The sequence below is a fragment of the Xiphophorus hellerii genome, chromosome 19 (assembly GCF_003331165.1).
Source record: "Xiphophorus hellerii strain 12219 chromosome 19, Xiphophorus_hellerii-4.1, whole genome shotgun sequence".
NCBI classification, from domain to species: domain Eukaryota; kingdom Metazoa; phylum Chordata; class Actinopteri; order Cyprinodontiformes; family Poeciliidae; genus Xiphophorus; species Xiphophorus hellerii.
The window spans coordinates 1,113,083-1,127,008 of record NC_045690.1 but is presented as its reverse complement, the minus strand read 5'-3'; the positions used below and the strand labels follow the sequence as shown (position 1 = coordinate 1,127,008).

General features: G+C 48.6%; 3 protein-coding genes across 5 annotated transcripts in view; 2 read left to right on the top strand and 1 right to left on the bottom strand.

The window, feature by feature from the left end:
* The window catches only part of ccdc88c (coiled-coil domain containing 88C), a 35,592-nt gene extending 28,677 nt beyond the window's left edge, over window positions 1–6,915 (top strand). For 2 of the 3 annotated variants that reach the window (XM_032547292.1, XM_032547290.1), the window contains 5 exons: window positions 1–137; window positions 222–355; window positions 430–652; window positions 5,662–5,842; window positions 5,930–6,915. The exon at window positions 1–137 is cut by the window's left edge and continues 13 nt beyond it. In XM_032547292.1, the coding sequence (XP_032403183.1) occupies window positions 1–137; window positions 222–355; window positions 430–652; window positions 5,662–5,842; window positions 5,930–6,294 (1,040 nt within the window). In that variant the 3' untranslated portion in view covers window positions 6,295–6,915. The remainder of the gene's footprint in view (window positions 138–221; window positions 356–429; window positions 653–5,661; window positions 5,843–5,929) is intronic. The other variant, XM_032547291.1, reaches the window with a different exon arrangement.
* LOC116709044 (transcription elongation factor SPT6-like) lies at window positions 6,290–6,915 on the top strand. Its single transcript, XM_032547295.1, has 2 exons — window positions 6,290–6,747; window positions 6,785–6,915. Exons 1-2 carry the CDS (start codon window positions 6,540–6,542, stop codon window positions 6,829–6,831), a joined length of 255 nt encoding a protein of 84 aa, XP_032403186.1. The 5' UTR covers window positions 6,290–6,539; the 3' UTR covers window positions 6,832–6,915.
* Window positions 6,916–7,026: 111 nt separating this feature from the next.
* On the bottom strand, window positions 7,027–13,822 carry dglucy (D-glutamate cyclase). The gene is given in 16 exon segments (XM_032547294.1): window positions 7,027–7,712; window positions 7,781–7,941; window positions 8,014–8,133; window positions 8,232–8,349; window positions 8,351–8,381; window positions 8,760–8,859; window positions 8,929–9,071; window positions 9,450–9,567; window positions 9,659–9,856; window positions 9,936–10,058; window positions 10,131–10,281; window positions 10,447–10,729; window positions 10,864–11,017; window positions 11,948–12,027; window positions 13,329–13,462; window positions 13,668–13,822. Coding segments are annotated over 16 exon segments (2,127 nt in total). The 5' UTR covers window positions 13,704–13,822; the 3' UTR covers window positions 7,027–7,535.
* Window positions 13,823–13,926: the final 104 nt, after the last annotated feature.

Genomic DNA, 13,926 nt, shown 5'->3' with positions numbered 1-13,926 from the left:
CCAACCTGTACTCCCTGTACCACGCTGCGGTCCAGCTGAGGCAGAGGAACGAGCTGGGGGTCTACCTGCTCAACCTGACCGTGTCCGACCTGCTCTACCAGGCGTCTCTGCCCCTCTGGCTGCAGTACATCTTTCGGGTAACGGGTTCTGCTGAAGAGAAGACCTCTGAAGGATTGATAAAGTTTTATGACAGCCTGGTTGTTTTGTTTGTCTTCTTTCAGAATGACGACTGGCAGCACAGAGAGTGGTTGTGTCAGCTTTGTGGTTTCCTGCTCTATGAAAACATCTACATCAGCATCGGCTTCCTGTGCTGCATCAGCGTGGACCGCTACCTGGCCGTGGTCCATCCTCTCAGGTAGATCCGCTGGAACCGTTTCACACCGGCAGCTTCAAGCCACACGGAAAACGTTTCTGCCTTCCTGTCTCCAGGTTTACCTCTTTCCGCTCTATGACTGCAGCATGGATCGCCAGCGCCACCGTCTGGCTTAAAGAGGTAGCAGTGGGTGTGGTTTTCTTTCGCCATAAGGAGGTGAGCAGAGACCAGACCAACCAGTCGGTGTGCTTCGAACATTACCCCATGATGCCGTGGGAATACTCCATCAACTACTACCGCTTCAGCGTCGGCTTCCTGTTCCCGCTGGCCATCCTGTCCGTAAGAAACCGCCGCCGTCCGCTGTGACAAACTGATCTGCCCCGATCCAGATCAATGTCTACAGGAAGGCTCCAGGTACCGATTGACCCCGGACCAGGAGCCTCAGAGCGCCGTAAGGTCTTCACAGTTGACCTCCAGCCAGGTTCATGGCTGTGCGCTAACTAGCTGTGCGCTAACTAGCCGTTAGCTGCGTCGTCACAGCACGTCTCGATGCTCAACTCCAACTTTTTCATGAAATCTGAATTTTTCCGCATTATGGATTATTTCGATTATGGATCTAAATTAATGTGAGCAGTCAGACCTCAAAGCGAACAGCGTTACCCTAACGCGGTCTGTTAATGGCGGTAAAGATGGCCGCCGTCTCTGATGGATTGTAATGTTGCAGAGCGACACGGTCAGGAAGCTGATAAAAAACTAACAGCTTACAGCAACGGCCTTTGGTTCTGACCCGGTTCTGTTTGGAGTCGGATTGGACTCAGGCTGATTTCATCGCTTCATTATCATTTCAGACATTGTTTAGATTTACCGTCTGTCTTCTTCTTCTTCTGCTGAATTATGGCGCATGTCTCACATCAACATAGGATAAATGCGACGTTCAGACTGACGGCTGTCATTTAGTCCCATATATGGAAGTGGAACCGATTGGACTTTTATTTGCACAAAAGATCAGAATTGGGTCTTTCAGCTGAAAAGTCTGGATTTGGGTCGTAGCCGTCGTCTTGGCTCCACCACTAGAGGGCGCCACTCGCGCCTCCACCCATAGACATAAAGAATAGACCGCTCATAGATCGCTCTCGTCTATTGTCGCTGACTGGCCGCCATCTTGGACAGGTCGACCGCTCCCTTGAGCGTTATATGCTTTTTTGATTAATAATAACTCGCTAAATACTAATCCGATTTTCACGCGTTTTTGCTGTAGACTTAATTCAAACAGCTATCATAGCTACATGTACAAGGACATTTATTTTAAGTATTTTTGAACTGGATTGATACATGACTCAGCATGTAGCGGCCACTTGGAATAAACAGCCAGACGCAGGAAGTTCCAGTTTAATCTGGACTTTTCTTGTCATAGACACCGTGAAAACTGTAGCATGAAATAAAAGGATACAGAATTGTTGGACATGCTTAACTCTTGTATAAAATTAACATATTAATGTTCACATATACAAAAAAGAATACGTTGTGTCTTTAGCTCATTAGCATACACAGTTTCAGTTTTAAACAATAAACCAATAACGTTCTGCTGCTTCTTAAATAAACATTTCTTATCACAAATCACAATTGTGCAAATTCATACCTCATTCTGCTTTCAAAGGGCATTTTAATGATTTTCTTTGGTTTCCTTCTGGATCTACTGCTGACTCATCGTACTTAGTAAGAACAGGAAGTACCGCGTATCACAAAACACACGAAGAAGAAATCTACCGTTCTTCAAAATAAGGGCATAAATTAACCACTAGGTGTCACTGTTGGACCAATGAACAAGAAGGAGAATTTGACCATTTAGTATTTACACAGCATATTTGAATATTGTTAGTGGGGGAAACAGAATAGAATATTCTGATTCAATGTATGATGAGCATTTTACAAAGCACACAGCCATTCATAATTTTTTATATAAATATACAAAATGATTTAGTAATATACATGTTTATATAAATATGCAAGCAAAATAATCAAATATATTATAGAGAAACAAAGACAATTAAATAATTATTACCGAATAATATATATTAGGCGATGTATATACATATCAGGGCTGCACAGTGGTGCAGTTGGTAGCACTGTTTCCTTGCAGCAAGAAGGTCCTGGGTTCGATTCCCGGCACAGGGTCTTTCTGCATGGAGTCTGCATGTTCTCCCTGTGCATGCGTGGGTTCTCCCCGGGTTCTCCGGCTTCCTCCCACAGTCCAGAAATATGACTGTCAGGTTAATTGGTCTCTCTAAATTCTCCCTAGGTGTGAGTTGCATGGTTGTTTGTCCTGTCTGTCTCTGTGTTGCCCTGCGACAGACTGGCGACCTGTCCAGGTGACCCCACCTCTCGGCCGGAAGCTTAGCTGGAGAGGCAGCAGCTCCTCCTGACCCCACTGGGGACAAGGTGTTAGAAAATGGATGGATATACATATCAGTGACATCAGGGGAGGCAAATGAGGCAGAGCCTCACCTGCCATAATGGAAAAATATAATGAGAAAATACCATTATATTTTATAATGATATTTTATCATTATAAAATATCAATGATATATAATTATTAATATGATATATAATTATTAATATATATTAATAATTATATATTATTAATGGCAATAATATATATTGCTTTTTTCACCCTGTGGTTTGTACTATAAATTATTTATTTTTTATTTAGCTTTACCAATTTTGATTATTTTTTCTTCAAAATCGCAGAAGTTTCACATTTTCCCATTCAAATGCTCGGAAGCGCAGCAGGTGAGGCAGCAGCGAGTTGAGCCTCACCTGGACTGATCAACCTCTCACTAACTGCACTGGCTGCTATTCTATGGGAGCATGCTCCTTCCTGTCTGTACGTCGCCAATAAAATGGTTAAAAACATTTAATGTATGAACTGATTTTCCATAATTTAGCTTATGTATATAACGTTCAGTGTTTTTGTCACCAACTGTGTGTGTAACGTGTTTCTGTGCTGAGCAGCGATCAGAAACCAGAGAACAGATTGGAGGTGAGGCAGGCAGTTCTCTGGCCTCATGGCAGGGGGCGCTCATGATCCCAGACATTGTGACTCCACAACTGCAGAGCAAGAGACACAAACAGCGAGCTAGCCGTATTCATGTCTATGGAGCTAGCATACAGTAAATAAGTGAAGCTACATGCAACAAGTCTACGTGTAGCCTGGCCAATACACAGAGAAAAAGGTGGTTTGAGTTGTACTTCCCCTTTGCTGTGCAGCATAGCACTAAAATAATAATATCTATATTTCCATGTTTCATTGAGTTAACGGAATAATTGTACCTGGCAGTGCGGCTATGGATGGCATGTGAAAGTTTAGTCTTTTTTCCCTTTAGTGTTGTTCGCATGCGCCAAATTTCCATATGTGAACAATAACAAGCAGGAGGTCTTATGGTGTAATAAATGTATATATTTTCTCCCCTCCAGGGGGTCTTTTGTGGGCTCTAGTGTCCCTTATATGACAGCAGGCTGACAGGAAACGGGGAAGGAGAGGGGGGAAGACATGCGGCAAATGTCGTCGGGTCCGGGAGTCGAACCCGCGACGGCCGCGTCGAGGACTCAAGGCCTTCAAATATGGGTCGCGCTAACTGCTACGCCACCACGGCACGCCCCTGAATGTATACTTTTATTGTGAAGGGGAGAAAGTAAGGTTAGAAGACACCAACGGTTTTACTTCATTCTACTTTTGGTTTCTATTGGAAGACATTGAGAATAAAACAAGACTCAAATTATAAAGCAGAGAAGGTCGTCCTTCCGTCGCCAACAGGCCCGACTCTCCTTGAGTCACACCTGGTAGAAGTGCATTCACACTGTAGTGCCTATTGATAGGCACGAGCAATAATCGTTTATCTGGATCAGCGGAAAGCTGGCCAGCGCGGTGCGAACAGGTGGAGGAGGCTGGCGCAGTAACAGATGCGTATAAAGGAAGGAAACATCTCCAGAGCCAAGTAATGCCAGCATGTTCTCCACCAGCTCGGAGGGCTCGCGATCCTCCAAGCCATTCAGAGAGAGCAAGCAATCCATGTTCCATGTCTGACAGTTGGTAGAGCCGAAGCAGATTCTCTTTGAGCGGTTGTACTTGTTAGCGCTTGGTGGGTTCCTCAGCAGACCATCAGACGGCGGGTGGAGACGGAATCCAACTCAGCAACTACATGGAAGTACTTGGTCTCATCTGTGGTTATCCCATGGAGACGGAACTGGGCTTCCACATACTGGAACCATGGTTCTGGATCGTGCTGCCAGAACTCTGGAAGCTTGATAACGGCAGCAAAAACTGAAGCCGGGGTTGGAGAAACGGCCGCCTGGCAAGAAACTGGGTCAAAACCACAGCTGGAGGAGAAGCGGCAGCATCTGGTGAGTTCTGGTTAAAAAACATGTTCAGATGTTTGCAGATGTTCGGGGTCACCAGTGTGGAAGTCAGCAGAAAAAGACGAAAATAAAATTTGAGTCTTGTTTTATTCTCAATGTCTTCCAATCCAAACCAAAAGTAGAATGAAGTAAAACCGTTGGTGTCTTCTCACCTCACCTTCTCCCCTTCACAATAAAAGCATACATTTGGGTGTGAAATATATACATTGTCACAAGACATATACAAGTAGATAGATAGATAGATAGATAGATAGATAGATAGATAGATAGATAGATAGATAGATAGATAGATAGATAGATAGATAGACAGACAGACAGACAGACCCAGCCGAGGAGTTTTAGCTTCAGAGTGATTCAGCAGATTCATCCTGTGCAGTGAACCCGTTTCTCACTTCTAACATTCAGAACAAAATCGGGAGTTTTGGGAGCTATTTTAGTTTTGACTGAGTGAAATGAGATGACATAAATAATGGTCTTTTCCACCCGTGTAAACTGGTGAATGTTATAAAATATTATATTTATAACAATAACGTTGTTTTATTTCTAAGGTAGGCTCTTGTGTCAGATAATCTAAGTCAGTGTTGGGGAATAATGAACATTTTTAAAGATTTACTCTGGGTGGGCCTTCCTAGCGGGGCTGTAACACCGGTTACACCTCGAGCTCTGTGGCTAATCTTAGCTGGTGGACATAAATACAGTATAGCAATATTCTATCGACAAAATATAAACAATATCTTACTTACGTTATCCCACGAGCCATCACGTCAATAGTCCGTCGATTTGAACAAAAATATCCCACAGTGCTCAGGTATCTTCTGCTGTTAGCTTAGCGAAGTAGGAGCGGCGACCGCTCCAAGATGGCCGCCGTATTTACTCCGCTTGAGCAGCCAAAGCGGGACTGGTCTTTATTATGCCTATGGCTCCTGATGCAGGTGAGCTACCTGAGCGTTCTTCGCGCTGTTGGCCGCAGCGCGGGGACCCAACCGGACCAGAAGACCCGGATCCGGCAGCTGGTCAGCAGCACCATCCTCATCTTCCTGGTCTGCTTCTCTCCGTATCACGTCTTCCTGCTGCTGCGGACGCTGTTCGAGCGTGACTGCAGTTTCATCGCAGGTGAGTTTCCTGTGAGATCAGGTGACTTTCCTGTCGGGAACAGGTGACCCCTGCACTGTTTTTCACCTCCGTTTCTCATTCTTGCAGGAATCTTTAACTACTACCACGTGTCGCTGCTGCTCACCAGCCTGAACTGCGTCGCCGACCCGGCGCTCTACTGCTTCGTCAGCGAGAGCGCCCGCCGCGGGCTGCACCGCGCCGTCGTCAGGCCCGTCGCCAGGGTCGTCTGCTGCTGCCGTCGCCGAGGCAACGCGAGCCCTGTCGGCCCAGCCGGCGACTCCCACGAGGTGGCGACGGACGGGAACGGCGGGCGGAGTGTGACGCTGCTGACCCACAGCTACATGACAGGCAGCGGAAATGCGACCTCTGACCCCTCCACTGTCCCAGACAAGTCCCGGGCAGAGGACAGCGGGGACATGGGAGAAAGGACCGGGGACAGGAAGTGCAGCTGAAACATGGCGGCCGTAGCCGGTCAGACTGCCAGGAACCCACCGTCCGGAACCAGGAACCCAACGTCCAGAACCAGGAACCCAACATCCAGAACCAGGAACCCAAAGTCCGGAACCAGGAACCCAACGTCCGGAACCAGGAACCGTCCAAAACCAGGAACCCAACGTCCGGAACAAGGAACCCAACGTCCGGAACCAGGAACCCAACGTCCGGAACCAGGAACCCAAAGTCCGGAACCAGGAACCCAATGTCCGGAACCAGGAACCCAACGTCCGGAACCAGGAACCCAAAGTCCGGAACCAGGAACCCAATGTCCGGAACCAGGAACCCAACGTCCGGAACCAGGAACCCAATGTCCGGAACCAGGAACCCAACGTCCGGAACCAGGAACCCAACGTCCAGAACCAGGAACCCAACGTCCAGAACCAGGAAGCGGTCGCCTGATCTGCAGCTCCTCACTGAACCTTCTTTTATTTCAGTGACTCCATCAAGTCAAACACTTTTTCTGGCTCCGTTTGTTTGAACATTTCTTCTGTTAATCATGATGATTGAAGGAAAACTTTTCAAATGTCACATCAGACCAATAAAAACAAACGAAGGCCTCTGTAAGAGTCCGGCCTGTTGACCTTTGCCCTTTGTCTATCTTCTCTCACAATTCTGTCAAAATGCAAAGAAATGTTTAAAACCTGCTTAAAGGTTGTTTTCATTCTGACAGTTTTATAATTTATTGAATATTTATAGAAATATGCTTTTGACTTTATTTGCATCACAGCAAATTCGAAACAATCATTAAATATAAACGGCAGATAAAATAAAATAAAACTCATTTCAAGATGAATCAAAGGTTCGTAAAGGACAGAAACATTGATACTGATCCAAACCCATCAAGGCTAATCGGTTCAGCGTTAAATTTCTCTCACATTAATTATGAATATAGAAATAATATTTTCTGAACCGAGAAACCGCAGGAGGTTCTGATCCGTTTAGAAATGTCCTGATGGTTTCAGCTGAAAAACTTCATTTGTTTTCCTGAAAAGTGAAAATTCTTGAATTTAAACGGATCCAGAACCGGGTCCAGAATTCTGCCAGGAGAGTTCTGGACCCGGTTCTGGTGAACTGAATTAGTCATGATTTACATCTTTATTACAGCAAAATCATAAAGGATTGATAATATTGCTCCTGAGCCGGCGCCTCCTCTCAGAGCGGTAACCATGGCAACCGGCTGCCGCTCCGTGGCGAGGACCTAATCGTGGCCGACGGGTCGGTTCTGACCCGGGGAGCCTAGCGTGACCTCCAGGAGCCGACTGATCATCTGGGAGTGTGTGGGGTGAAAGGTCAAGCCGTCCACCTCCATGGCCAGGTTCCCAGTTTTCCCACTTCGTATTCCAAAACGCACCAGCGTTCCCAGGAACAGCTCCTCCTGGTGGACGCAGAGCCACCGTTAGGACGTCGCTTTATGGTTCTGGTACCATCAGAACCTTACGGTACCTTCTGGACCGACGGCAGGTTCCTCCTCCAGTCCTGCAGCTGCAGGTCAGAGGTCACCGGCTGCAGTCCCAGTCCTCTCCTCAGGTAGCGCTGGTGAGCAGGACAGGTGTGGAGCAGGTAGAGCCCACAGGCCACGGCGTAGCCGGCCCAGTTAGAGACGCCTGCAGCGGGTCAGAACCAGAACCATCAGCATGTCGCACAATCGATGGATGAAATGAGCGGTTGGATGCTACCTGCAGTCACGGCGCAGTCGGCCGCCACGTCGCAGGCCACCAGGTCTCCTTTGGGCATCAGCTGCTTCACCTTCTCCTTCACCTTGCCCATCCCCAACTCGTTGCCTCCGTCTCCGATCCCTGTGGGAACACGGGTCACCTGACCAGTCACTCCGAGAAACCGGGCCGGCTCCACGGCGTCGGGCTTCCTGCGCCGGCCGGGACGGAGCCGGACTCACCTGTGGTCATGACTCCGGGAATGTTCTGAGCGGTGAGGAACAGGTCGTCTATGGGATCCACCAGGTGTTTGACGTTTTGTCCTCTCATGTTGTAATAGTTGCCGTCCTGAGCCCGGCCAGCTGCGCTCTATCGCCACCAGGTGGTCGAACCTGGTCAGAGGCAGCACAACCACAAAGACCATGCTATGTTGTAAACCATGCTGTGGGCGCCTTAGCATTAGCTTCTGCTAAACACTAGCCTGGTATCGAGCCTTAGCATTAGCTTCTGCTAAATACTATTTTGGTACTTAGGGGACCTAATGTTCATAAGTAGCGCCCTCTGGTTAGCACAGCTAGCGTCTTAGCTAGTGGGTCCACTGCTGGTCTTCGTCACCAATCATTCTTTGACTAGGAGGTTTGAGGCCTGCAGACCCAACACATCATACTGAGAAGCACGGTGGTGGAGGGTGATGGTGTGGGCTGAAGCTCCTGGACCTGCTCTACTTAGAGGGACCTGAGTGACGACCGACAGTGTTCAGGTCATCTGACCTGGGCTTGGTGGTGTCTCCATGGTGACACAGGAAGTGCATTGCAGAGTCAGGACCGCGATCCTCGAAGGTGACCAATGGGATGGCAGCTTTGAGGACTCCTAATGGAGGAAACGTCCAATCAGGGTCTGTCTCTTTAAATCCGATGAGCGCTCCGCCCAAAGCCTCACCTGTCCTCACCGCTTCGTCCACCAGAGCTCGGTTCATGTCCGCCGCCCTGCGGTCCGTCAGCAGCGTCACTCGTTTCCCTAGAGACAGCAACATGGTTGCCATGGCGATAGCTCCGGGCGGACCGTCCGTCTCATCCGGAGGACTAGCAGGAAACAGGAAGATACCCGAGGTCAGTTAGGAAGTAAGTACACCCAGGAGTCAGGTAAAGGTCATTTTATTTCTATAGCACATGTTCAGCAACAAGGCAATACAAAGAGCTTTACAGGAAATAAAAGAAATACAAACAAAGGAAAGAGCAGAAGAAGGAAAATAATAGAATGTTGATCCAAAGTAAATAAACTAGATGCTCCTGTTGGTTAGTTAGTCAGTAAGTTAGTTTCCTCTGGTTTAACTCCTGTTCCAGGTTACAGTAATAGGAATCTCTCTGCATAATAATCTAAAGCTTCATCTAAGAAGTCAGGACACATCGGACCGGTTCTGTTGTGGGTTCTGTTCGGGAAGAACTAGGTGTGCAGCTTACCTGTGCTGGTGATGTGTGGGGAAACCGGTTACTATGGCAACAGAGGAGGAGTGGGACAGCGCCAGGCAGCAGCGGAGGAGTTCATCCTGGACAAACAGAGCTGCGATTCCCCGCTGGCCTGCAGAACCACAGAACCAGAACCGGAACCTTTAGAACCCGACCAGAACCTTCTGAGGTGGTGGTCCCTCTCATCAGAACTGGACCTTTACCCGGGTCGTCCCCGATGATCTGCTCCAGCTGCCGGATCTTCCCGGCCGTCGCCTTGGAGACCAGGCTGTAGAGCAGGGGATTGTGGGAAACCAGGAAGCAGAGCGGGGCCAGCTGTGGGTCGGTGCCGGCTGACGGGGCGTCCGGGATGTCGGTCAGGAACATGCAGCCCGGAGAGTGGCTGAACGCCAGAGGCGGTTCTGAAAGGTCCAAACAGACAGCAGTGATGGTCATGTGAACATAACTGCTGGTCGGATCCGGTCGGTTCCGGTCCCTCACTGCTGCTGAGGATGGCTTCTATAGACGTCACTCCGCAGGCCCAGAAGACGGGAACGTCACCGGGTCGGAGCTCCACCGGGTCGCCATAGTCCGGTCGGGTCAGGTCCAGAATGCCCAGCAGAGCTGCAGAGAAAGCAACACCGATGAGCCTCAGCAGGCGGTTCTGGCTCCCAACCGGTCCGGACCGCTCAGCACCTGGGTCTCCGACGTGAACTGGAGCGCCATGGGCCCGTGGGTTCTGATGGGTCACCTCCACCGCTGCGTCCAGCAGCCCTGCTGGCACTGGGCGCATGGTGACCACCAGGGGGCAGCGGAACTCCCCTTTGTGAACGCAGCGCACCGCCGTCTGCAAGACACCGCCACTAGGGGTCAGCAGAGGAAGGACACCGTACGGTACCTGCAGAACCCTCAGCGGTGGTTCTGTCTGGCTTTACCAGACTGTTCCAGTCAGGTTCTGGTCGAGTTCAGAACTGAACAGAACCGCTGCTGTCTGGAATAATCCTGGTCCTACCCGGAACATGCTGACGTTCCGGCCCTGCTCCACGTTCCGGACCGGAACCCCGGCCTCCTCCAGCCGGCCCTCGAAGCCGAAACTGCAGCCCAGGTAGAAGGTCACCATGTCTGCCAGTGGCGACCCGGTTCTAGACAGACAGAACCAGCAGTTAGCAGCAGGAGACCCTAGATGGGCTAGCCCGGTTCTGACCCACCTGGCCGGATCGCTGTAGCTCTGCAGGCTGGAGACGGTCTTGACCAGACGGCCGTCCTGATAGACGCAGAACTCGGAGACGTCCGTCCTGAAGACAGGACACCATGAGGGAACAGGGTTCTGGTGGTGCCGCCGTGGCCCAGGAGCCCAGAACCTCCCGGGAGGTTCTAGAACCTCTGCTGGATGTAAAGCGGCAGCAGAGGATCTTTCATTCTCACCAACCTGATGTCAGCATGTTTAGCCAGAGGTTCACAGGAAGTCTCTCCTGATTGGCTGCGGTACAGCAGAGGAAGGGGGGCGGGGTTACTGCGACAGAAGTCCTCGAAGTCGTCGGCCATGCGGCGCGGCAGGACCACCACGTTGGCCTGCTGGTATCCTGGTGAAGACACACTGCGGTCAGAAAGATGCTGAACGGACCCGATCAGAATCATTATGGTTAACGCTGCAGCCTCTCTGGTTCTGGTCCACAGGGCCGGGCCGGGCCGGGCCGGGGTCCACAGGGCCGCAAATCTTCACACTCCAGAGTTACTGGTGGAGTTCCACAGAACTCAGAGCATGCTGATGATACTCAGCTATTTCTGTTCATAAACCATGAAGAATCCAACACCCTGCAGACACAGAACTTTAGACTGAGGCAGACGACCCGTTTACTTTCTAGACATCTACAGGAGCGGTTCTAGTTACCCTGCTCTAGCTCTAGTTTTCAGGCTTTGTTCATGTAACACATTTACTCCCTGAATCTGGTCCCAGCTACTGCAGGAGTAAAGTCCAAGCGCCGCAGGTCATAAAGCCATCTTACCGTGAGCCAGGCCAGTCGTGGTTCTTATTTTGGGATGGTTCTGTCTGATTAACAGCCTGAGTTCTCCTGGACCGAGACGGCTTACATTCTGGATCTGATGCATATTCAGATACGGATTATAATCTGCAGCGATTCCTGGAGCCTGCCGGCTGAAGAACCGGACAGCAGGAAGCGCTCCGTTAATGAGCAGCAAAGCCCTGCAAACATTAACAGGCAGGGGGCGCCGTCCTGACAGGACCTGCACTACCACCGCCACCCGACACTGTCTGAACATCCATCCATCCAACATGCATCCAGAACCAGTAGAGGTTCTGGTTCACTCAGCCTGCAGCTCTGATCTCCGACATTTCCAGTATAAACCAGTCTTTCCAGTCTCAGCTCTTCCTCCAGAACTTTCAGCTCGTTTCATTTTGTGGTTCCAGGATCTGGTTCTGATCCATCTCAGAGCCGTTCTGTCTCTCCAGACCAGAACCCTAACCCTGCAGAGGAAGCTCCAGGGTTCGTCACCTTGAGACGAAGACGAGTGTCTCCTGAGACCGCTCCAGGTCCGGCGGCAGCCTGTCCTCATGGCAGACAGCATGTCTGGCCTGCAGGGAAACCAGAGAAACCAGAGATCATGTCCACCTCCGGGGCAGTTGCCATGGAGACATGGGGGGACATTATGAGCATGCGCAGAACGTCTGGTCTAATCCAGTCTCAGGTTTTATTCCTGGATTTATCTCCATCTGCTCAGTCCGGTGGACGTCCGGCCAGCCAGACTGGTCAATGTTAACTTTCTCCTCCACTATTCCTTAAATCTGAACATGTGTGAAAGAGATTAAAGGCGTAATTAGGAATAATTTTCCAACATCTTAGAGCCAAAAGGACCAGCTGCTCGTCGCCACTGAGAAAAGGAATGTAGCAGGCGGCACCACCAGGTGGCGCTCCCTCCGCAGCCTGAGCCTCCATAAAAGGGAAGCTGGAAGCCAGGTGTTCATTTCCTGTGTGAGACCAGGTGTGTGTCGGGCCCACGCTGTTTGCTGGCTGTGTGTTTGGAGGAAAACTGTTTTAAATCGATTCTCTTAATTAGTTTGTGCTGATGTGTGTTTTATTCAAAGCTGCTTTATTAATGACGCAGCGTCACCTGGGCGTGACGCCACAGGTAGGTTGATACATTAGTCTCTATTAATCAGAATGAATTGGATGGTTTTGTTTTTATATTGTTTTTTTTTTTTGGTAGGGCTGCACCAGATTTATTACATCTAGTTTAACTTTAGAGGTCTGGTTTATGCGATGCAGGTATTCAGTGTTTTAATGTTTTAGATCGACTTGATTAAAATGATTTAATAAGCATTTAGTAATTTTTGTCTTTTTGTTTTATCACTGCTTCCTTCTAGAGTTTGATTTTCTTGTTAGTCCGTCCAGTTTGGGTTGTTTGTCTCCTCAGTGTTTGTGACGTCAGACTGACAACCTAACATTTATTGTTTTGTCCTCCGTCTGTCTTTGCGTCACTTCCTGAATACTCAGGTTTCATGTGGCTGTTGATCTTAATTATCTGAGATCTTCAGTTTGGATTGCATGTGATCATTCTGCAGTGAATCCAGTGGATCTTCAGTTTTCAGTGGTTTATGCGGGTTGAAGTGGTTTTTAAATTCGGGTTGAACATTATCTGGTTGACACCGAATGGATAAAGTTAGCGGGAAACCCTTTTATCTAACAATAAATATTGTTAATTAACTTCATTCTGGTTGTTTTATTGCCCTTCGGCTTGACGGAGTTATAACAGCAACATTTAGTTATTCTATTTAAATTACGTTTGATAAATTTTTAGAATAGTATAAATCAGCTTATGCCTAAATGATTGAAAAACGACTATATTTAGGATAATTATTAAATTTCATGCGGTAACTCGGGTTTGCAGAGCTGGGGTTCAGGCGATGGAGACTCGGTTCGGTCTGCAGACTTGAGGCTGGACTCGGACCGAAACAGCTGAAAGGGTTTGAATATTTTCCTCCAGCTATGAGGCTCCTGGTCCAAAAGAACCTTTAAATCAGAACCAAAGAGGAAATAAAAACAGCAGCTCATTCTGTCTGTCGGGATCAAATTTCAAGTAATCAAGTTTATTAAAAAAGAAGAATCGTCCAGAACCGGAAGCCACATTTTAGAGTAAACATGTTCAAATGGTTAAAAATCAGGTTATTTTCTGATATCAGCAAGTCGTTCTGGATCATCGCCGTTTCCTTCTTACCTTCCGCATCAAGTTCCGCGTCCTTCTTCTTCTCATGTTTTATGGCGGTTGTCGGATCAACCATGAAGGAGCGCTACCGCCACCTACTGGACTGAAGTATTGACAGGACGTCACCAGGACGAAAACAACTATTAAGATAAAATACTAAAGTATTTCCTTCATTTGCTCCTTAATACTGTCGCTGTAGATCAGCTTTCAAAATAAAACTACTCTCAAACAGTCGAGTCCGTCTCAAGGTCAGATTTCTGAAAATTATTTC

Coding starts and splice junctions, on each gene's coding strand:
- LOC116709044 (XM_032547295.1), top strand. CDS start 6,540: ATGTCCGGAACCAGGAACCCAACGTCCGGAACCAGGAACCCAAAGTCC. Junction 6,748..6,784: donor GTCGCCTGATCTGCAGCTCC/TCACTGAACCTT, acceptor GACTCCATCAAG/TCAAACACTTTTTCTGGCTC.